This window comes from Dryobates pubescens, chromosome Z (assembly GCF_014839835.1).
Source record: "Dryobates pubescens isolate bDryPub1 chromosome Z, bDryPub1.pri, whole genome shotgun sequence".
Lineage (NCBI taxonomy): Eukaryota > Metazoa > Chordata > Aves > Piciformes > Picidae > Dryobates > Dryobates pubescens.
This window is the reverse complement of record NC_071657.1, coordinates 49,635,819-49,660,725: the sequence shown is the minus strand read 5'-3', so window position 1 is coordinate 49,660,725 and position 24,907 is coordinate 49,635,819. Positions and strand designations below refer to the sequence as shown.

The 24,907-nt window shown below is 41.3% G+C and overlaps 1 protein-coding gene across 1 annotated transcript in view; it reads right to left on the bottom strand.

Moving 5' to 3' along the window:
- Positions 1 to 2,311: 2,311 nt before the first annotated feature.
- MPDZ (multiple PDZ domain crumbs cell polarity complex component) overlaps positions 2,312 to 24,907 on the bottom strand; it is a 106,651-nt gene continuing 84,055 nt past the window's right edge. The window contains exons 33-44 of the mRNA XM_054178927.1: positions 21,992 to 22,137; positions 18,289 to 18,372; positions 17,972 to 18,165; positions 17,555 to 17,702; positions 14,592 to 14,678; positions 9,069 to 9,165; positions 8,385 to 8,428; positions 7,203 to 7,325; positions 6,165 to 6,269; positions 5,935 to 6,047; positions 5,033 to 5,156; positions 2,312 to 4,204 (exon numbers count right to left, since the gene is read on the bottom strand). Coding sequence (XP_054034902.1) covers positions 4,058 to 4,204; positions 5,033 to 5,156; positions 5,935 to 6,047; positions 6,165 to 6,269; positions 7,203 to 7,325; positions 8,385 to 8,428; positions 9,069 to 9,165; positions 14,592 to 14,678; positions 17,555 to 17,702; positions 17,972 to 18,165; positions 18,289 to 18,372; positions 21,992 to 22,137 — 1,412 coding nt within the window. The 3' untranslated portion in view covers positions 2,312 to 4,057. The remainder of the gene's footprint in view (positions 4,205 to 5,032; positions 5,157 to 5,934; positions 6,048 to 6,164; positions 6,270 to 7,202; positions 7,326 to 8,384; positions 8,429 to 9,068; positions 9,166 to 14,591; positions 14,679 to 17,554; positions 17,703 to 17,971; positions 18,166 to 18,288; positions 18,373 to 21,991; positions 22,138 to 24,907) is intronic.

The window sequence follows — 24,907 nt, the reverse complement described above, 5'->3', positions numbered from 1 at the left end:
GGGTCCAGGCTTTCCTCTGATTTTATAAGTGGGGTAAAGCTATTTTGTGGTTTAGCCTTTTCCATTTTCTGAATTCACTAAATTGTACTAAAGTTGCCCACAAGCACCCTTGTAGAATTCATGACCTGATAGAACCTGTAAAAACAATTTAACCAGTTTTGTACATAATTTTGGTGCAGGGGTTTCAGGAAAATAAAGATAACTATATTTTATAATTCCTACCTCATTAATTTAATCCCAATCTAAACAGATATACAGTAAAAAACTCAGGTTCCCTTACCTCTAAGTGTTCAGTAGTGCAAACCTGGTAAAACATCCTGAAAATGTACACTATGATCCAAGCCCTCACAGCACTGGTAGCATGCAATCTTCTCTGGGTAACAGCAGTGAAGAGCTGTCATGAAGGGTAACCTATGCCCAGAATTATGCCCCAAATATTGCCAAAACTTGTCCCAATATGTTTTGCTCACATCCCCCCTTTCCCCTCCTCTCTGGAGTGGGTACTCAGCCCAGAGCAGAGAAACAAAAGGCCAGGCATCAGCCAATGGAAGTAAACAACCCAACCTGCCTTCTTTGGGGTAAACAAGATCATACACCCACCTTATGGGATGCTCATGAGATAGGTTGAAAAGTATTTCTAAGGTTGACTACTGGCCCAATTCAAAGATGGAGTAGTGTGAAAGTATTCCCTAAATTGTAAACAAGTCACTCTGCTTTTTCCCTAAGGTCTTTGGCTCCTTGCTCTTGCTTCCACTATTAAGCTTTGTCCACATGCACACACACTGCCAGCCTCTGCAGTCCAGAGAGAAGCCAGCAACTCAGGAAGTGCCACCATGCTTCAGTTTACCTGGAAGCCCGCAAAGAATCCTTTGCTTCGCTTCACCACAGATTAGTGTCATTTCTCCCAGTCCTGCTGGTAGGAATAGCAGCCACTGCGTCTTAAAGGAACTGAATCCTGCTGGGAAGCCTATCCAGTTGAAGGGAGGACTAGCTTGAACCCTTCGGCAAGTCCTAACATAGTCTGCTACAGGACACGATGATCTTGAAGGTCTCTTCCAACCTGGTCTATTCTATTCTATTCTATTCTATTCTATTCTATTCTATTCTATTCTATTCTATTCTATTCTATTCTATTCTACTCTATATATTTAAATTATCTGAACATCACAGAATCACAGAGTACATCTGTTTGGAAGAGACCTCAAGAGCTTCAAAGACAGGACTGGATATCTGAACAGGCAATAGTCTAGAGCCTTTAAAATGCTAGACCCGTCACTTCCAACTCTGTCAAGTCCCACAGTTAATGCAGTCACATGGGAAAAAGAAAGTAGTAAAAATGGAAGACTTTGTTTTACAGGGGCCACAGTACATAGCACCTTACAGGAGTATCTCCTGTGATATGAAAGTTGTGTTGAAACCCAAATGATAAAGAAAACCAAACATCTGAAGCACTGAATTTATTACATCTCATGGTACACTGAATGGCAGCCTCTAAGTAGTAGACATGCAGCAGCTTTTCTTGTGTGGTGCTCAAGGAAGATCCTGTGCTCTAAAGCAGCACCAAGGGTCACAGCTAAAAAACTCCCAGGCTACATGACTCCTTGTGTTGATCTTCACAGAAAGTCTCATGCCTGAAGGAATGCTCTCTAAAGAATGATGATTAATAATGTCTGCTTCCACACACAAAGCAGATTCATATTAGTTTCTAGATAGTTTTAGTATCTGGTCTCACAGATTTGGTAAGAGTTTACAAGCAAAGACAAAATCTTAAAATCCAAATACAGCAATTTTTAGTAGATTCTTTAAAGTACAGATCAAGAGTAATATATTTTTTTATTATTATTTATTATACTGATCTTCCACAACAGAATGAACAATGCAAGTATGCCATTGTAAAGCAACCAGAAACAGACCTGCAACTTTATTTCTTCTTCATGACAATAGGGAATTTATTCACTTAAATCTTCCATTTAGATACATCAGTTACAAAATAATTGTACACTACTTCTGTTACAAATGTAAGTACTATTTAAAGTGACTTTACATACTCTAAAGCATTTCTCACTCTGACCAAGAAATGGGTATGGAAGAGCAATTCAGTAACAGCATCCAGTAATGGTACCATCTCTTTTTTTATCTCTGAAGTCTACCACAGTATAACTTCTATAATAAAGAGACAAAGGGGGTGGGTTTTAAAATTAATTCACTTAAACATAGCTATCAATTTGCTAATGCTATTTCACAGATACTCCTAATACTGGTTTTGTGTCCCACTGAAGCAAATGCTAATCTTTTGTATCTTCCCACCACTGCCTGCATTTTCAGTTAATATTTCTCTTAAATAACAACTGATATGGTGGCCTCTTTGCTACAAGTTTGTTATTTTTGTTTTTTAAATTAACACAAAGGGTCTTGCTGCTATGTAGCATGCTAACAAGCTAGGTATCTTTCTTCCTCAAAAGATGTCGTGAAACTTTTCTGCAGGAAGGTAAATAATGGGTAAAGTGCTCCTTATCTGCCAGATTCTTAAGAGCTAGTTTGGAGAGGCAGATGCAAAGGGCAAACTACAATCAGCTAAGGGCTTCAGTGACTGTGGGTTTTGGATATAGTAAGAATCTCAACTCAGAAAACTGAGGATGTTTCTACACTTATTGACACAATGCTGCCCAAAGAAGAACTACATGGTTGCTTCATATTTACTGTCTTGTACTTAACGTCTCTGAAACTAAAAATCCCCCAAAAGTATTTGCATCCCTGAAATCTCCTCCTTAATTCTGATGTAGAAAGACCTTCATGGCTGTCTTACTACTCACCTCCACAAGGAGGGATTTTCGGACTTTTACCCATCCTCAACTCCCGGTTCTAGGCCTTACCAGTCCAAGAAGGACTCAACTTTTGCTGCTCCTGATAATGACAGCAACACTGTTTACTTCAACTTCTTTCACCTTGGCTTAACCACTATTCACAAGTCTATCTGTAGCTAACTTGCCCTGAGTGGTTTGTTTGTGGTTCTGATTCAAGCAGCTCACAGAAATATCTGCACCGACTCTGTAATTAATAGAATAGAATTAACCAGGTTGTAAAAAACCTTCAAGATCATTGAGTCCAACCTATCATCCAACACTATCTAACCAACTAAACCACATCACAAAGCACCCCATCCAGTCTCTTCCTACTGGAAGAGGACAACTTTTGCTTATACGTATTTCACATTGGGAAGGTTGCTTTCACATCCACAAAGTCTGGAAAACACTACTATTATAAAAGAAAAGTCTAGTTCTTCTAACATTGCAGTTGCTGGGCTCTCCTCTCATTCATCAGTAGTTTCCACTTGCAAATGGATTTTTCAGCCCTGATCAGAAGTCCTCTCCATTCAAAACAAAAACACATACCCTCTTTCTTTAAAAGAACCCACCTCTACTCCCTCACACCTAAGCCAAACTGAAACACCATTTTCTTTTTTTGAATACATTAGGACTTTGGTAATTTAAATACAGAGAAAAGCAGAAATCCCCATACAAGTAATCCACACAGCTAAACCACCTAAAGCCAGGTTACATACTTTTCCTTCTTTCCTCAAAATTCCATTTTTTATTATCACTTTCTTTCTTCAGTAACTTCGTTTCTGTTTTCTGGCTACTGCTGCCCATGCTACCTCCCTGTTGACTTGGTGACTTTATCATTTTTCCAACGTATTTCATATATCAAAAGCCTCTTGGCAAAACATTCCAGTTATGTTGTGCTGTGTGGTTACCAATGAAAACTCTTTTTTTTTCTTAAGCTTTGGGTGCCTCACAAGCATTTATTATAATACTAATAGGTAAAAATATCTATGTCTTTCCATAGCTCATCATGTACTCTATCCCCATGGTTTGACAGTAACAGAAATAATTCTACTGTATACAAAAATATGGTTAAATATTGTTTTTCTTCACTGTTGTGACACAGTCCTGTGAAGTGGGAGAAGCAAGAAGGCTATATAAACATTTCCATTCTTTTTGCTATGCATAATGCAAATAACATAATCTTATTGACCCAACCACTTTGGGCAGTCAGTTCATGACAACACAGTCAAAGTGACTGTTCCTTTTGTCCTTTTCAGAATTGCGACTGCTTCCTCATGGGTCACCCCTTCTAAACTCTGCCCATTCACAGCAATGATTTGATCACCCCGCTTCAGGCGTCCATCTTCTGCTGCTGCACCCTGAAACAACACAACACATACATGCAGACTCATGCATTTCTTTTAAGCACCACCACATTGTCCTTACAGTCTGCATAAGATGGGCTTAGTGCACAAAACCCCGTAACACTTTTTTGATTCTCAATGATTCAAACACAGTCAATCATTGTGCAGTCTGATAGTGCTTCAGTATGCCCTGCCCTAAGTTTCACAACATTCAAAAGTTGGATATACAAAGTTTTTTTATATTTCCTTAACCCTGTTCATCTAGACAGCTTAACTTTCAAACTCTACTATCAATAGGAGTAAAATTTTTAAACTGAGTAAGTTTTTAGAAACTGGTATTAGAAAATCAGTAATGAAAACCCATCTATCTCTTTACTTTGATTTACCATGAAAATTCAGGATTTTTTGATTCCATTTTTCTCTGACTTGGGGCTTTTTCCTGGGGCAGTCCAAACTACCAAATCTGGTTCAGTACCTGAACTTCCAATATCCCTACTGAGTTAAATTATTTTACCTTGTCTACCCTTCAGACTCAGACAAAACAAATACAACAGTCCGTTCTACTACCTGAACAAAACGGACTCTAAATGTAAGGAAGGGAGGCTTTTTTTTCTGAGTATGTGCATAATTCCAGTTTTGAGAGCTGAAGATTCTAGCATATGCAGTCAAATGCATTTGGAAATACTGAATCTTACTGAAACCCTTCAAATACTGCAGAAATATTTTGACCAGCACATGCACTGAGGAAGAAAAGCTGTGAGAAACTGTAACAAGTCAGGCCATGACTTGAATAGTAGCAGCTGTGAACTAATGAATGAATTGACTAAATAAATTTACATTTACCTTTGCAAATACTGTCTTCACATAAATGGGTAAGTCTCCATGGGGACTACCATAACCCCCCACAATACTAAAGCCTAGGCCATCTGGTCCTCTGTCCAGAGTAATGGTCTTGTACTGAGGAGTTCTGAGAAAAGTGAAAAAAAACACCCATGGTAATGTTGTTTGATTTAGCAAGTAGAATATTTAACAAAAAACATTTCTTCTTTCAAGCTAAGCAATGTATCTCCCTTTCCACTGGTACTACAAATGCTTTTGCTGTAACATGCTGACTGTTTTAATTCACATAAAACACAATGATTGTCTAATGCCCTCACTATTACTGAAGCGTAGCTTCAGTAATACATCTTCATAAGTTCTATCTTTTGAAGCATATCTGTGTGGCTAAAAATTTCTATTTTCTCTTTCCCTATTCCTAAATTGAAAATGCCTCAGATTTATGACACAGTTTGGAGCAAAACTTGTTTACATAGCTATACCTTACAGTATACCAGAAGCAATACACCTTGTTTAGCAGAAAAGCTAGATGCTCCTGATAGACCAGTGTTAGAAAGCACAGTATGGAAATACAGCTAGTACTGTGAAAAGGACCTTGCTATTTAAGTCTGAGAAAAAACATTTTGGGTGTTATCAATATCTCAGCTACCAAGGCTCAGTGAAACAACGGAGCCTTGTCTTTACAGAGAAGAAATAAAATCACATTGTAACTCTGTAAAGAGGCAAAATAAAGCAGACTGACAGATCACATTATGAAAAATGCAGAACAAAGCCTGTGACCTACAGCTCCCATGTATACCAACTATATGTCATAATTAAGTCAAGCAGTGAATCCATTACTTGCTAGAATATGTGAGTTCTACCTCAAATAACAGGCTACAGAGGTTGTATATTCTATAGTCACTGACCCTAAGTCATCCTGAAAAATGCTGGTTGAAGTTAGTCCCGCAAATGAAAGATTTGATGTAGGGGTATCCTGATGCTGACCAGTTATGACACTCACTTCTCCTCCAGCTACAACCTGGGAACAGAGTTAATAAACCAGTATAGTGAGAATGAGGACACCAAAATAATCCATTGTAGCACCTGGCAAAACAGTATGCAGAAAATATTTCAAATTTCACTGAAGACTTTTTACCTGCAACTCAATAGTGCCTGAAGCATTTTTTAAGAGACTAACAGCTTGCGAGTGAGTCATACCCTCAGTAGATGTTCCACAGATGCTAACAATCCTGTCCCCAACCTGCAGAAGAAATTGTAGAAAATCCAACTAACAAACAGTAAGTTTAGTTACATAGAGTTATTTGTCACTTTCTTCCAACAATAACAGATCTGTGTATCTTCGTTTAGTCAGTTTTTATCAGTGATACAGGTCAGGTAGAATTAAATTAGCAACCATGCACCACGCATTTTCTCTCAAAGGCAAATCATCTTTGACCTATATAATGATCCCTTACAGAGACAAAAAAACTCCACATTACAATTAGCAAATTACACTTGTTTAGTGTATCCAGTATAAAAAAGTAATGATGCTTTACAGAATTATCCTAATACTCTTGAAATACACAGCACGTGAAAAGAGATGCATTTTACATGTCACTTGATGATAGACAGACTAAGATAGTAAATTATCATCAGAGATTATGTTTTAATTCAACATCAAATAATACTGTCCATTTTCCAAGAAGCACTGAGTCAAATTCAATCAGAGTGGTACTGACTGGATAGAGTATGCATGTAAATGCTGTATCCCACTTAAACTCAGACCCTAAAAAGCATTATCCCTATCCTAAAACAGGTAAGTACAGAAAACATGAGAAAGAAAACAGACTGAACACATACAGTTGCACGAATGACCACCATGGTCATCAGTGGAACTCACCCACAGAATTCATTGTTCTGAACCACTCTTTCCATTTTCAGTTTTCACAAGCTAACTACCTTGATGATCTGAGATTGTTTTAGGACTTGTTTCCCAAAGTTACTATCTTTCAGCAATTACCTTTCACTGTGCTACCAATGTGAGTTACTGTTTCATCAATCTGACAGCAGAAATTGTTGTCACAGCCTGAAGAACTTATAACTCTACCATTAAATTGCTAATTAATTGCCTGACCAGAGTATTTACTCTGCATTACCTATTCAATCTTTACAACCTTCTTTACAATTAACTTACTCTGAGTTTCTGAGTCTGAGCTGCAACTCCATTGGGATGCATCATGGCGATAAATATAGGAACATCTCCAAGAGGACTTCCTACACCTCCTGCAATGCTCACTCCTAGGGAATCTGCAGGACCCTGTCATTGTCATGAAAAAAGAGATTAGATCTTTCTGTAAAGAAAACACACACAGAGGATTGCAAGCTTATCTCAAAAAATAATAAAGCTCCTATCTTATGAAATTCAGAATTCCTATGTCTCAAGCCATTTTTTAAAGTAGTACATTTTGCAGCGTATCAATAAAGCACAGAGAGCACAATATATGTTTCGTCCCGTAAGATCCAGGTGACAATTTGCAGATTTAGTTCCATGCTTTATCCTCACCACACTAAATACTTACAGTATTCTGCACCAGACAGCTAACGTCAGCATAGAAAGTCTGGGCAAGAAAAGCTGGACAGATGGAATAGCTAGTTTTGAATACTGTCTGTACTGACCTACTTCTCTGAACTTGTTGTAAATCTTTATGCTCCCCCTAGTGTCCTATTGTTGAAGAACAAAAAATCTTTTCACTACTGTACAATACCCTACTACCTAACTGCAAAAAGTGCTATTGCAAATTGGTATTTGCAGACTGTACTGTAAAAAGAGAATGGCTAAATATAATGCAAGTAATCAAGTGAACTAGATGCCAGGAAAAGTCAAATAAATACAAATACTCTAGACAATCAGAATCAGTCTGTGACTCAGATCTCATGCTCCTATAAATAAGGGTGTAGATGTGAACTTCACAGTTGAAAACCTGGCAGATATAATGAAAATGTGAAGAAATAAACCAGAACTATGAATCGATAGGCTTGCAGCTCCCCTACTTCACTAAAGCAGAGTCTGGATTTAACTCACTCTGCTAACAATAAAACTTGGTTCCATTATCTCTTAGTAATGCTTCTTCCTTCTGCTTTCAAAAAAGGTCATGAAATGTGATAGCATAAATTGCACCAATTTTACATATAAATATAGGTAGCGAAGACCATGCAATTTTAACCTGGAAAGACAGGCAAGTTCATTAGTTATTGCTGTATCAGTTCCTCTCTCAAAATGATTCACAGGCCACGCTACTTCTTTTCAGTAAACACAGGTACTGACAACATCTACAAAACCAGTTCCTGATATAATCCACTTCATGCTGCCACTTACCTTTTTTATTTCTACTGTTCTTAGTCCCTGGATTTCTGAAGCTGCTGTCAAATGGATTTTAAAAAGGAAAAAAAAAATAGCATTTTTAGGAAACTCTTCCATTAAAAGTTATTAAAACCACTATGATGATTCTAATGTTCTGCCAGTTTAGACATGTTTTAAGCAGTGGCTTTCATTAAATTAATAGGGTTGAAGTACTTCTAGAATTGATGAAAAATCACTAATTCTCTCAATTTCAGTATCTTTTGGATTAAGACTGCTAAGCATATTCTAATAGAATACAGAAAAAAACCCAGAACTATGACTTGCCAGCAGTATTTTGTTCAGAAGTAACTTTGTTCTAAATTTGAGCATGACATCTATTCTAACTATACAGTATCCAGGTCTCCATGCATGTGAGAGATTGCACATATTTGGACTAAACAGAAAATGATGGCTCAACTTAGATTCTTAGTGTTCTCAGTACCTAAATGACAGGTATCACCAGCTGCTGCTTTCTTTTATACAAAGCTATTCAAATATATATATATGATGTACTTGTACCATAACTACCCCTGCAGTGTTTTCATGATTAAGGAATCACTTTCAGGACTACAGCACATCATGACAACATCTAGAGAAAGTGGAAGACCTCAGATACAAGTTCACATATATAAAATACTGAAAGCACCAAAGAAACCTTACCAGAATTATTCTTCAGACTACTTTCAAAGACCTCAGGTGCAGTAGAACCGGAAACCGGGAAACTGAATGATGAGAGGCTGCCACTTCCTTCACTGACCTAAACACAGTGTTAGACTGGGATTAGAGACAAACTTCAGACACCCAGTTGATAGAAACAAGCTTGTAACCCATGATATTCAGTAGATTTTGCTCTGTTTTACTTTTTCAGTGCCCAGATGAAGTTGACACAGTGAATGTCAACTTATTTCTTGGTCATTCTAGAGGGCTGTGACCACATCACTAGACCAACAAAGATTATGTATCCACAACTCCATGCAATGCTTTGAAGTGCTGCTTCTGAAGTTGACACTGTGCTCTTGTATTCGTACTTCCTATGACCTCATAAGAGATCTTCTGGTGCAAAAGTTAGCTGTGATTATCAAGGTAGGGACAGAAGACAACGTTGATCTTTACAAACCCTCATGTGTACTCCTACATTCATCCACTGCATAACCTGAAAATTAGGCTCTCCACTCAGCTACATCTACACAATCTCCATTACCCATTTTGAAGCAAGTCTAACATTTTAGTCTTGTTCAGTCTTAACCTGCTTATGTGAAACTGTATAATTATGGGTTTTTTAAAAATTATCTCAGTACAGAGTAGAATAGAATAGAATAGACCAGGTTGAAAGAGACATTCAAGATCACCATGTCCAACCTATCAACTAATCCAACCCACCTAATCAACTAAACCATGCAACCAAGCACCCTATATGAAGTCTCCTCCTGAACACCTCCAATGATGGTGACTCCACCACCTCTCCGGGCAGCACATTCCAATAGGCAATCACTTTCTTCCTAACATCCAGCCTAAACCTCCCCTGCTGCAGCCTGAGACCGTGTCCTCTTGTTCTAGTGCTGGTTGCCTGGGCAAAGAGACCAACCTCCACCTGTCTACAACCTCCCAGGTGGAGGTTGGTCTTCATAATCTGCAAACTCAGTTTATGTCAAGAAAAAGTTCCAAGGTTACTTGTGAGTTCTCATAAATACAGCTCCTCCTGGAGAGAATCATGATGTGAGCTGCTATGACATGGAGGATGCCGGAATTGATGCAAATATGTAAACTCCATCAATAGACTAAAATTAGAATAAAGAAACTTGAGAGAAGTCTGATGGAAAGGGGTCAGGTTATCTGCTTCTAATGACCACTATCAAGTATGAACTTGTCAGAAGTGGTGAAATTCACTGTATTTCCTGAAACAACACTTTATTGCATGCCAAGCACTCCAAAAGAAACAAGGAAGTTTTAAGTCCACTGCAACTTCTCAGGCTGCAAAGAACCACACTTCTCTCTGCTTCCCAGGCTGTAGCCACAAAATCCAGACAACACAGGAAGGTTTTTTCTGGATTACGTTTTTGTCTGGACCATGTCTTCAGCAGATAAAATATGCTAAAGTGAACCTGTAAATAGACTAGACTAGACTAGACTAGAACAAAATAGAATTAACCAGGTTGGAAAAGACCTTTTGAGATCATCGAGTCAAACCTATCATCTAACACTAATCAACTAAACCATGGCACCAAGCACCCCATCAAGTCTTCTCCTGAAAACCTCCAATGATGGTGACTCCACCACCTCCCCAGGCAGACCATTCCAATGGCCAATCACTCTTTCTGTGAAGAACTTCTTCCTAACATCCAGCCTAAACCTCCCCTGGTGCAGCTTGAGACTCTGTCCTCTTGTTCTGGTGCTGGTTGCCTGGGAGAAGAGACCAACCCCCACCTGGCTACAACCTCCCTTCAGGTAGCTGTAGACAGCAAGAAGGTCTCCCCTGAGCTGCCTCCTCTCCAGGCTAAGCAACCCCAGCTCCCTCAGTCTCTCCTCATAGGGCTTGTGTTCCAAACCCCTCACCAACTTTGTTGGCCTTCTCTGGACACGCTCCAGCAAGTCAACATCTTTCCTAAACTGAGGGGCCCAGAAATGGACACAGAACTCAAGGTGTGGCCTAACCAGTGCTGAGTACAGGGGCAGAATGACCTCCCTGCTCCTGCAGGCCACACTGTTCCTGATGCAGGCCAGGATGTCCTTGCCCTTCTTGGCCACCTGTGCACATTGCTGGCTCATGATCAGCCTACCATCAATCAGTACCCCTAGGTCCCTTTCTGCCTGGCCACTCTCCAGCCACTCTGACCCCAGCCTGCAGCTCTGCATGGGGTTGTTGTGGCCAATGTGCAAATCCCAGCACTTGGATGTGTTAAATCTCATGCCGTTGGACTCTGCCCATCTGTCCAGTCTGGCAAGGTCTCACTGCTGAGCTCTCCTACCCTCTAACAGATCAACACCTGCCCCCAGCTTGGTGTCATCTGCAAACTTACTGATGATGGATTCAATCCCCTCATTCAGATCACTGATAAAGATCTTAACGAGCATAGGGCCCGGAACTGATCCCAGGGAGACACCACTAGTGACTGGCCGCCAGTTGGATGTGGCACCATTCACAGAATCACAGTATCACCAAGGTTGGAAGAGACCTCAAAGATCAAGTCCAACCTGTCACCACAGATCTCATGACTAGACCATGGCACCAAGTGCCATGTCCAATCCCTTCTTGAACACTTCCAGGGACGGTGATTCCACCACCTCCCTGGGCAGGACATTCCAGTGGCGAACAACTCTCTGGGAAGAACTTTCTCCTCACCTTGAGCCTAAACCTCCCCTGGTGCAGCTTGAGACTGTGTCCTCTTGTTCTGGTGTTGGTTGCCTGAGAGAAGAGACCAACTTCCTCCTGGCTACAACCACCTTTCCGGTAGTTGTAGAGGGCAATGAGGTCACCCCTGAGTCTCCTCTTCTCCAGGCTAAACAATCCCAGCTCCCTCAGACTCTCCTCACAGGGCTTGTGCTCAAGGCCTCTCCCCAGCCTCGTTGCCCTTCTCTGGACACGTTCAAGTGTCTCAATGTCCTTCTTAAACTGAGGGGCCCAGAACTGGACACAGGACTCAAGGTGTGGCCTAACCAGTGCAGAGTACATGGGCACAATGACTTCCCTGCTCCTGCTGGCCACACTGTTCTTGATACAGGCCAGAATGCCACTGGCCTTCTTGGCCACCTGTGCACACTGCTGGCTCATGTTTAGGCAGCTGTCAATCAGCACCCCCAGGTCCCTTTCTGTTTGGCAGCGCTCCAGCCACTCTGACCCCAGCCTGTAGCTCTGCATGGGGTTGCTGTGGCCAAAGTGCAGCACTGGGCATTTGGATTTGTTGAATGTCATCATGTTGGACTCTGCCCATCTGTCCAGTCGGTCAAGGTCCCTCTGCAGAGCCCTTCTGCCCTCTAACTGACCAACATCTGCTCCCAACTTGGTGTCATCTGCAAATTTGCTGATGACTGTCTCAATCCAGATCATCAATGAAGATATTAAAGAGGATTCACCACTACTCTCTGGGCTTGGCCCTCCAGCCAGTTCCTAACCCAGCACAGAGTGCTGCTGTCCAAGTCAGGGGCTGAAAGCTTGGCCAGGAGTTTGCTGTGGGGGATGGTATAAAAGGCCTTGATGAAGTCCAGGTAGACTACATCCACAGCCTTCCCCACATCCACCAGGTGGGTCACCTGATCATAGATGGAGATCAGGTTGGTCAGGCATGACCTACCCTTCCTAAATCCATGCTGGCTGGGCCTGATCCCTTGGGCCATCATGTAAGTGCTGTGTGATTGCACTCAAGATGACCTGTTTCATAATCCTGCCTGGCACTGAGGTCAGGCTGACAGGTCTGTAATTCCCTAGCTCGTCCAATGGGCCCTTCTGGTGGATGGGCATCACTTTGGCCAGCTTCCAGTCATCTGGGACCTCTCCAGTGAGCCAGGACTGTTGAAAATGATGGAAAGCGGCTTGGCCAGCTCATCTGCCAGCTCTCTCAGCACCCTAAGATGGATCTCCTCTGGTCCCATGGACTTGTTGGGAACCAAGCCGCTGAAGAGGTCTCTAACTACTTCCTCCTGGGTCACTGCAGAACTCTACTGCTCCCTGCCTCCATCTGTCAGCTCAGGAGGCCAGCTGTCCTGCAGACAACCTATCCTGTTATTAAATTTGAACCAAAGAAGGTGTTAAGTACTTCTGCCTTTTCCTCATCTTTTCTTACTATGTTCCCCTCTGTGTCCATCAAGGAGTGGAAGTTGTCTTTGCCCCTCCTCTTGCTATTAATACATTTATAGAATGATTTTTTGTTCTTCTTCACAGCCGAGGCCAGTCTAAGCTCTAAACGGGCTTTTGCCTCTCTAATGTTTTCCTACAGGACCTAGCAACATCCTTAAACACTCTATGGGTTACCTCACCTTTATTCCAAAGAGGACACACCCTCTTTTTTCCCCTTAATTCCTTTAGAAGTTCATTGCCCATCCAGGCTGGCCATCTGCCCTGGCGGCTCATCTTCCGGCACATCGGCACAGCCTGTTCCTGCACCTTCAAGAATTCTTCCTTCAAGTAGGTCCAGCTCTCCTGGACCCCTTTGTTTTTAAGGGCTTTATCCCAAGGAACCTTCTGAGTTCGTTCCTTGAGCAACCTGAAGTCCGCCCTCCAGAAGTCCAGAGTGGAGGTTTTGTTGCTGCCCCTTTTACATTGACTGCATATTGAAAAATCAATTATCTCATGGTCACTGGTCCCCAGACAGCCTCCAACCACCACATCTCCCACCAGCCCTTCTCTGTTTGTAAAAAGAAGGTCAAGCCCTGGTAGGCTCATGCAGCACCTGGGATAAGAAGCTGTGCCCCATACACTCTAAGAACCTTCTAGATTTCCTCCTCTCTGCTGTGCTGAGTTCCCAGCAGGTATCAGGCAGGTTAAAATCGCCCATAAGAACAAGGTCTGGTGATCTTGAGACAGCCTCTGGCTGCCTATAGAATAATTTATCAGCCTCTTCATCCTGGTTGGGTGGTCTATAACGGACTCCAACCAGGATGTCTGCCTTATTGGTCTTCCCTCTAATCTTCACCCACAGGCAATCAACCTGATCGTCCCTTATCTCTAGTTCCATGTTGTCTAGAGCCTCCCTGATGTACAGGGCCACCCCTTCATCCCTTCTCTCTCACCTGTCTCTCCTGAAGAGCCTGTAGCCATCAATTACAGTGCTCCAGTCATGTGAGTCATCCCACCATGTTCCAGTGATGGCAACTACATCGTATCTTTCCTGCTGTAACAAGGCTTCCAGCTCCTCTTGTTTGTTACCCTTGCTGTGTGCATTTTTGTACGTGTACTTCAGCTGGGCTGTTGGTTTCACCCCTGACATCAGCTTATAACCCTCAGACTCCTGTCTGGGGGGACTGGTTTCATCCCCTTCCCCCTTAGAATCTAGTTTAAAGCCCTGTCAATATATAAAGGTTATCAATATATAAAGATTAGCATAAAGATGAAATGTAGGTAAAACTTACTCTGCATCATCTTAGATGAGGTTTGTGGAAAATCAGTGTTATAATGAACCAAATCCTTTTATTTGCTTTATTGTTTAACCATTCTTTCTTCCAAACAAAAAAGATTTTACAGTTACACACCTGGCTGCTCTGGGATGTTCTCCTCTCAGAGTGGAAAGGACCAGCTTTTATTCTTCCAACCTCTAGTCTTACTGTACCTAGTGAACACTAAAGAAGCAGTCATTTAGAAGACATCTCTTCTGTCTATCTCAATTATTTAAGTCACTTATTACATGGTAGAAGATTAAAAAAACATGGACAGGGAGATAAAGAACAATCACTGAGCAGATAGAGCTCATGGCAGGGTAAGAGTCACACAAACTAACTACACCATAATATTCAACACTGAGCAGTGATACAGATGTGAAAATTACCCAGTAAAACTAATCATTTTACCTTTTACTTAAAAGGGAGTGGCTTCTCAATTGCAACATTAACATCTATTTTCAAGGTGGCATTTTTAAAGGAGTAGTGAAATTGACTGTTTGCAGTAAGAACTGAAAATAGTGAAACAACTCTAAGCATTAATCGTTATTTCTGCTGATATGACTCTGAACATGGCACTTAAACTGGTATTTACTTGTCTCTCTCTTGGTCTTGAAATTATCTGTTGCTCTGGATCCATAGTAACATAATTAAAGAAATTTCAGGCAGGAAGTTTGCCCAACATCTACTTGTAGTTTAAGTGACCTTTCCGCACCTGACTCCCAACAGGTAGCTGAGTGACACAGACACTGCACTTTAGAAAATACTTCCACTATTCTTTTAAGCTTTTCATTATACCATTAAGTATTTACATGCCTACATAAGATTAATATCTCAGCAGAAAATTCACCCTGCAACTAAACATTTAGAAACCAAGACACTACGCTAAATTTGGAAACAGATAGAAAAATTGTAATAAAAAACAACATTTAGAAAACTGGATTTCCAAAATAATAACAATATTGTCAAAAAAAGACCACATAGCTGCTATGCATTTAAATATGGACATTTAGATGATTTGTTATTATTTTGTCTTCCACTGGACAGTTGTTAGTATGGACTCCCATACCCAAAGAAATTAACATTATATGAATTTGCTTTTATTTATTGTGTTTTAGCTACATTATCCTAAGGGAGTTTCATGTATTTGTCAGAAAATTCCCAGTAAGACACAGATCAAGTCATCAAACCAGCAACAGGACCTGTCCATTCCAATAGGGTTGCTGTTCTGTTATGGTTGATACTAGAAGAGATTTGTTACTAAATTGCTTTTTATTTTTTCATGTTGGTAACTTTACCTCCTGGGAGAGACTTGAGCAAAGGTTAGGCAAAATGTCTCATGTATGAATTGACTCATATTAAAATATGTGGACAACACATACCCAAAAATGGAAAATCAAGGAAGTAATCTATGCATCTAAAATTACCACATCCTCACATAAAATGAAAATCCACAAATGAATTTTTAAAGTTAGAATGTGTGAAAGTGGGAGGTAATACTTTCCAACTGAATTTGTGAATAAAACAATCAACATTTAGCTTTACCATAGTTTTCTTTCTCTTCCTGAAATCCACAAGTGAAATAAGTGAACAGAATTAGTATCTTCTCACATGTTTTAGGGTTACTTAACAAGAAATACTGCAAGAAAAGTCAGCATTCTCAGCCCAAGAATACATTCTAGTGGTTTCATGCTACTTAAAACACATTGGGATTTTCCTTAGCAAAATAAATTTCAGGCAGTTCAACAATTCACTTCTACATCATACTCTTGTGAATGATAACTGACATAAAATTGGTGAATGTCATTACAAGAGTGATTGTAACTGAACTGTTAACAATAATACATCTGGGTTACTTTAAACCTCTCATTTCTCAGGACTAGGACAATTGTATACAAGTGCTACTAAATAGGATGGAGCACATAAAGCATCAACGTAAAAATGATGAGTGGGGAATAAGAATCTTCAATTAGATACTCCAAAATGTTTGCCAAAACATAAGAAACTTGACATGAAAGGGCATTTAGAGGAGATATAAGAAATTTAAGAAGAAACATACTATCTTTAGATCAAATAAAGTTATCAGGTAAGAATGGAAAACTATTATCAACCCAGAAGAGAATTCTAATCAGTTTGCTGTTAGAATACAGACCCAGTTCTGCCATTCTAACTTACAGACACATGCTGTAAATACAGAATAAAATACTCCTACCTCCCCTTTCTAATCTTTGCCCCCACCCCACATCTCAAACAAAAAAACCCAAGCACTACAGCTTGAGGAACTGCTAAAGACCTGAAAAAAGTGAGTGCAAAGAAGCCAGATCATGCGTCTACACATCCAGGAGTTAGCTGTGTAGTGGCTGTGCAGTGGCTGTTGAATTTTTTTTTTCTAGTGGAATGATTTTCCCTTAGAAAGTGATGACTCATGGAATCCTTACCATGCTGCAGGAATGTCTCAAAACCCTGGGTGGAAAAAAGACAAGCTGGACTTCCTGCCAGACTGCAGGAAATACGTGTCTGACTTCATTCTCATTTGGTAATGGGGAGAGGACATCAGAAGCATTATTAAGAACAGATAGAATTTTACTTCAGGTATCTTTGTGAGAAAGCAATTTCTTAAACGAGATGCCTTGGTCACTGGAAAATGGATCTAACGGATGTAAGGTGACTCTAGACATATGTAGAATAACAAAAATAAAGTTTCACGTTACTAAGCGAATACTTTATGGCATAACCTCTCTGTTGAATTTTAAGTCAGTTCTGCATACCTTTCTAAAAGTGTGAGATATTTAACAAGTTACTAGTTACTTGGAGAAAACAGAGTGTAAAGTTTTATGTTACTCTATGTTTTCAGTAAACATGGGACTCCACACCACCATTACACTCCCATCTTCATCACTGAAAGTATAAAAATAAAAATGCTCATCATTTTTGGAAGCTTAGATCTGGATCCACTGTTGATTCTCAGTGACATCTATTAATGGTGTGAACGCAGCCTGAATAAAGCTTTCAAAAAATCTAGGTCTCAACTCTTCGCCTTATTAATCATTCCACAATACCTTTAGCAAAGCTGCAACAGCCTCCTGGTTAGCATTTCGAACATCTTCTCCATTCACTGTCAGTATCTGGTCTCCTTGCATTAATCTCCCATCTGCATCCGCTATTCCTCCTTTAACAATGTCTGACACGAACACCCCTGTATCACTTCTGCAAATACATGGACAGATTTTGCATTACAGTACGGTTTGAGGGCCATTTTTATGGCTTGCTATTTGGAACACAATAAACATTGTCTCACTTTCCCATTGACTAAAGGTTTGACTAGCTCCTCTAGGAACGGCCATTAGCTTAGGCACTAAAAATAACATAATGAAATATATGGCCTTCAAGCTTCCAGGATCTCAGCACCAGCACCAAACAGAAATGTAAACATGTCCAGCAACTCGCAGACATTGGCTCTCCAGGTACATTTATACCTTTTCCCAACAATACTCAGACCAAGGCCTCTTCCAGGCTTCTTTTGGAGCTCTATATTGAGTACATCGTACATGTCCTCCTCCTTGTACTGAGCCTCATCTCTGTACACAGTCAGGCGAACTTTTTGGGGAGTCTGTCGGAGGACATTTATTGCTTCATCATGTGTGGCATTCCTGAGGTCAATCCCATTCACCTGCAATGAAAGCATACAAAATAAAAGCATAGAACAATGAAGTGTGCACGACCTTCCAGAAGACAAATAGGAGATGCCTAGATAGCAAATGACAATGAAAGTGAAAAAAAGAAACCACCACACCTCTAGTATCTGATCCCCAGCCCACAGCCTCCCATCTTTAGATGCTGCTCCTTCTTCATATACTTCATGGATAATGATTGCTCCCTGTGGACAAACAAAACAAAAATAAATTGCATGCTGAAATTACATGCCCCTACTTTGAACCAAGAGCAACTGAAAATTCCTAATTTCTAATTCATCAGCATATAGGAGTCCAGGAAGGCTGGACATACTTCAAAAGAAAAGTCTTAAAGCCATGTGTGCAGGCTGTCCCCATGTGCCAAGAAATGATTCTGTGGGGAAGGCATCCGGCCTGGCTGAATATGGACTTTTTGATGGACCTCAGGAACAAAAGGAGAGGCTATGGCCTTTGAAGAGGGAACAGGTCTCTCACAAGGACTATAAAGGTCTAGTGAATCTATGCAGTGAGAAAATTAGGAGAGCAAGCACAGCTAGAATTAAAACTAGCTACAGCAATTAAGGATATTGAAAAATATTTCTATAAATTTGTTAACAGCAAAAGGAGGACTGGGGAAAATCATCCTTTATTGGATGAAGAGGGAAACATATACAGAAAAGACAGAGATGCTCAATGCTGTAAGAGACTAAATCTTGTCTCTCTTGATATGAATCAACAAAGATAAAATCACCTTTGCTCCTTGACCAGACAATAGCTGATGTGTATTGGGCAGATGCCACTGGATAATGACTCTCTGGAATGTGCACAGACAAGATCATCTCTACCCATCAGCTACCCAGAAAGGGACGATGGTGAAAAGGACAATGGTTTCACCACCTGGACACATACCTAAAAACTGTGTAAAAGACTGGAGCATGAGACTGCAGTGTGCACAGGCAGACAAGAGGGCCAATGGCATCCTGGCCTGCATCAAGAACAGTGTGGCCAGCAGGAGCAGGGAGGTGATTCTGCCCCTGTACACTGCACTGGTTAGGCCACACCTCGAGTCCTGTGTCCAGTTCTGGGCCCCTCAGTTTAGGAAGGATGTTGACTTGCTGGAATGAGTCCAGAGAAGGGCAACAAAGCTGGTAAGGGGTTTGGAACACAAGCCCTATGAGGAGAGGATGAGGGAGCTGGGGTTGCTTAGCCTGGAGAGGAGGAGACTCAGGGGTGACCTTCTTGCTGTCTACAACTACCTGAAGGGAGGTTGTAGACAGGCGGATGTTGGTCTCTTCTCCCAGGCAGCCAGTACCAGAACAAGAGGACACAGTCTCAGGCTGCCCCAGGGGAGGTTCAGGTTGGATGTTAGGAAGAAGTTCTATACAGAGGGAGTGATTGCCCATTGGAATGGGCTGCCCAGGGAGGTGGTGAAGTCACCATTATTGGAGGTGTTCAGGAGTAGACTTGATGGGGTGCTTGGTGCCATGGCTTAGTTGTTTAGGTGGGTTGGACTGGTTGAGGGGTTGGACGAGACGGTCTTGAAGGTTTCTTCCAACCTGGTTTTTTTATTATTATTATTTTTATTATTATTACTATTAGCTCAGAAGAAGGAAAAGACTTGGGCAACGCCACACTGAAGAAGAATGAAGAAAACACCAGGAAAGAAAAGGACAGACACATCATCATGTAGCCTGGAAGAAGCAGACCAGGCGGAACCCTCTCTCCGTGTCCTAAGTTCTGCCTGCTGCAACTCATGGAGCAGAAGCTTCTCAGAGAAGGATTTGGACTTTGGAATATCTCCCTCCCCTCCTCCAGTGGCAGACAGCACAGCTAACAAGGCAGCACCCTTCACAGACCCAAATCATCTTGGGGGCTGGTAATATAATTCCTTTCCTCTTCTCTCTTCTTTTTTTTCTCTCTCTCTCCTTCTGATCCATCCACTTTATTCTGTTAATAAATAGCATCGCTGTTGATATTTTGGCCTCATTTGTGTGTCTTAATTTCATAACATGGAAATATTTAAAAGAACTGAATCTTTTACCTTCTCTGGACCAAGACAAATGCCTACTTTGCCTTAGTTTTTAGCACTAGAACCAGCAGTTCCCTGGACACACAGCCTCATGAACTAGGGGAATCAGAATGAGATCATCACAATAAATGAGGCAGTGGTCAGGGATCTGTTACACCACTTAGATGCACACAAGTCTATGGGGCCAGATGGGCTACACCCAAGGGTGATGAGGCAGTTGGCAGATGTGCTCGTCAAGCTGCTTTCCGTTATTTACCTGCAGTCCTGCATAACTGGGGAGGTCCCAATGGACTGGAGGGTAACAAATGTAACACCTATCTACAAGAAGGAAGAAAGGAAGATCTGGGAAATTACAGACCTGTCAGTCTGACCTCAGTACTGGGGAAGGTCATGGAGCAGGTCATCTCAAGCTGTATTACATGACACAGAGAGGACACCCAGGGGATCAGGCCCAGTAAGCACAGATTTATGAAGGGCAGGTCCTGCCTGACCAACCTGATCTTCTGCGACAAGATGACCTGACTGTGGGGTGAGGGAAAGGATACAGATATTGTCCATCTGGACTTTCGAAAAGCCTTTGACACTGTTTCCTACAGAATTCTCGTGGACAAACTGGCTGCTCATGGCTTGGATGAGCACACACTCTGCTGGATAAAGCACTGGCTGGGCAAACAGGCACAGAGTTTGGTGGTCAAAGGAGTTAATTCCAGCTGGTGGCCGGTCACAAGCGGTGTTCCTCAGGGCTCAGTGTTGGGACCACTTCTGTTTAACATCTTTACTGATGACCTTGATGAAGACAGAGTGTGTCATCAGCAAGTTTGCAGATGACACCAAGTTAGGTGGGAGTATTGATCTGCCCAAGGGTAGGGAGATGTTAACAGGATGAGATTCAACAAGGCCAAGTGCCAGGTCCTGCACTTGGGTCACAACAAGCCTAAGCAATGCTACAGGCTTGGGGAAGTGCGGCTGGAAAGCCCTCCAGCAGAAAAGGACCTGGGGGTTCAAATTGACAGGCAACTGAATATGAGCAAGCAGTGTGCCCAGGTGGGCAATAAAACCAATAGCATCCTAGCTTGTATTAGAACTGCCTTGTCCAGCAGGAGTAGGGAGGTGATGGTCCCTTGTACTTGGCATTGGTGAAGCCACATCTCAAGTATTGTGTTTGGTTTGGGGCAGGCAGCTCTGTACAAGATATCAAGGTGCTGGATTGAGTACATAGAAGGGCAACAAAGCTGGTAAAGGGCCTGGAGAATAAATCTTATGAAGAGTGACTGAAGGAGCTGGGGCTGTTTAGTTTGAAAAAGAGCAGGCTGATGGGAGACCTCCTTGCTCTAGGTTTAGACTGGACATTAGGAAGAATTTTTTCACAGAAAGAGGGGTCAGACATTGGAATGGGCTGCCCAGTGGAGTTATTGAGTCACCAATCCCATATGTGTTTAAAGGTTGTTCGGATGTGGTGCTTGGGAATATGGTTAAGGGGTGAACTTTGTAGAGGAGGGTTCTCGGTTGGACTTGATGATCCTGAGGGTCTTATCCATCCTGAATGCCTCTGTGATTCTGTGATCAGTGCCAAAACAAAGAGCAGGATTAACAAAGTGCTACAAGATTCCTTTATCCTCTCAATTTTAAAAGTGTACTTTCCCTTTCCGCACCCCTGTATTTTTTTCTCGGACTGGTATCTTTGGTATCTTCCTGTAAATGCTACAGTAACAAATAAATTTAAAAATCTCTTCTATCAGGCTTTTTAATGTAATTGTTGTTCTTCCACTGTAGTGACACATATTTTCAAAACCAACCAGCAAAGTGTCTGCTCCTCCAACAATGCTCAGACCAAGACCAGTTCGCCCTTTGGAGATATCAATGGTTGTTTCACATCCAGGGATGATGGGGCAAGTGGCTGGGTCGGAGGCTAAAGTGGCTGGTGTTGAAGATCTGCTTGTGCCTAGAAAAACAATTAAACATCCTGGTTATAGTATGAGGGCTCATTATTTAAAAAAGTTACTTTAAAACACTACTTTGCAAGTCTGGTAACAGCTCTACTGGAAGAGCTAACCTACCAAGAATGATGATGTCAACTCTCCCTTTCCCTCAGATAAATACTACACTATAGTTTTAATCACAGTTGCCCCATTTTTATACCATCAATCACTTGTATCACTGTCCGGCCAGCCAAAAGAGCTATTGTAATAACAAAATCAGTTTAGAATAAAATGTAATTTAAACATCTATACCAGGAACTATGCAATGTATATCAGAGAAAAATGAAGTTTATACTAAATACATGGATTAAAGGATGTCAGCCCTTCATTTTTGCAACCGGTCAAGGCCTACCTAGCAAACCTTTCATCTATGACTCATCGTTGTTCCATGAGAAAGTGTTGTGTACCTTGAGTACTGTGTCCAGTTCTGGGCCCCTCAGTTTAGGAAAGATGTTGACTTGCTGGAACGTGTCCAGAGAAGGCCAACAAAGCTGGTGAGGGGTTTGGAGCACAAGCCCTGTGAGAAGAGGCTGAGGAACCTGGGGTTGTTTAGCCTGGAGAAGAGGAAGCTCAGGAAAGACATTATTACTGTCTACAACTACCTGAAGGGAGGTTGTAGCCAGGTGGGGGTTGGTCTCTTCTCCCAGGCAACCTGGGACAGAACAAGAGGACACAGTCTCAAACTGCACCGGGGAAGTTTAGGCTCAAGGTGAGGAGAAAGTTCTTCACAAAAAGAGTTGTTAGCCATTGGAATGGGCTGCCCAGGGAGGTGGTGGAGTCACTGTCTGTCCCTGGAGGTGTTCAAGAGGGGACTGGACATGGCACTTGGTTTACTAGTCATGAGGTCTTGGGTGACAGGTTAGACTTTATGATCTTTGAGGTCTTTTTCAACCTTATTGATTCCGTGATTCTATGAATCAAACATAGTGGTGTCTCACAAGTCCAGCAATCTGTAGTCAGATACACATAAATACATTTAGTGACCCTCAAAAATAAGTTTTCTACATAGTCTAACTCCTAACTGGGCACTGACAACAGCTTTTTGAAGCAGTAACTTTCATAGGGTAAATATAAATTTTTACAGCGGAAGTATGTATGGTATCCTTACATTGTACTTTTCTGTAAATTCAGTTATCTATGGTATATCACAAATGGATTTCTGCTTCAATATTTAAGTGGGTTCTGTATCCTTCACAGAATAAGAAAACTGAAGAGACTAAGGGGATATTGTCTAGCAACAAAGGGAAAGAATTAGCAATCTAAATGTCTTGGATGTTCTGGTCTTCTCTATCAGTGATGTCCTTTGTGCTTTGAAATAACACCAAAATAACTTTTTTTCTAACAGGTAAAAACAGGCTTCTTAATAATTTTGAGGCACTTTCAAAGGGCATTGATTGAAAGAAGTTCCACTGAACTAACAGAGGATTTGACCATTCACAAATATGGATTTGTGTTAGCCAAAAACAGAGGTATAGTGTACGCAATAGGTCCTGATAGAATGGTAAGCCTCAAAACTAGAAATCTTTACCTCTGAAAGGAACCAGAGGGCAATCAAGACTTTTTAAGCACAAAGTTTCTGTGTTAATATAGAACAGGTTACTCTACTGTTCTGTTAAACAAGTTCTTCATGTGTATGAGGGTTCCTGATGCTTAATTTGAGCTAAGCTGTCCAGAATGCATAAAATGTACATGAAATAGATGAACTGAAGAACTGCAAGGGGGTCTTGAAATGCAAGGCTCACCTCACCTAGGTAGTTGCAACACTACTGGGCTCAAAACTGCTTACTGACAGAAATTTCACTGATGGAAATACCAAAGTTGGGTAGGGAAACAGTATAAATCAGACCAATAAGGAAAAAGTAGTTAGGGGTAAGTTGCTTGTGGGGAAAGAGAGAAAAGAAACGGCAGGTGCAACAAAAAGTTGGGCTTGGTGTAAGAAAGTAGGGGAATAAATTATAAAATCAGGTGGAGAAGGAAGAGGAAGAAGATCTTTCAACACTAGCTTGTGGACTCCTGTAAATGCTATTGAAGTCAAGTCACAATCAAAAATCCCAAGATGCCAGAGGAAGCACTGCTGAAAACTCCATCATGTCTTTATCTCTAAGAGTTGCTGAGGCAGGGTAGAGACAGAAGGAACAGACTTTGAGAAAATCATAGATTTTACCCTGAAACTAAATGGTGAAGAGAAACCAACATAATTATTACCAAGTGGGTCTCCTGTGCATTTCTTAAGCTTTCTTTATCATAGCATAATTGCACATCCATACTAGCACTAGTAATAATAAGCAATAGAAATGTGACTCAGTAATTCTTGCAGTGATGTACATATAAATTGTGATGTGCACTTAATGAAGTTAAGTTAGCTTCTTAGTAGTATGTTGTTTAAGCAATAGCCATCACCAAACAGTTACACATCAGCTCCCCACTCTAAAGGGGGAGAATCAAAAGTGCCCAGTTATAAATGACAAGACAGTCTCAACTATTCCACTGTTCTAGGAAAGATGACATTACTTTTCTCCCTTGTTTAAAGAAGTGCTTCCCACTTAGTTCTAGACAATCATGACAGAGGTATCTGCTGCACAGCCAATGGGAAGGAGGACGAGATCCCTCCCTCCTCCTGACTCTGCAACATGCCTGTAGACAGGCAAGAGATAGGTCCTCACTGTGGATCCCAATTGTCTCATTAGGTAGATCTGTAATCTGTAAGTGCTAGAAAATGCAGTTCAGAAGACA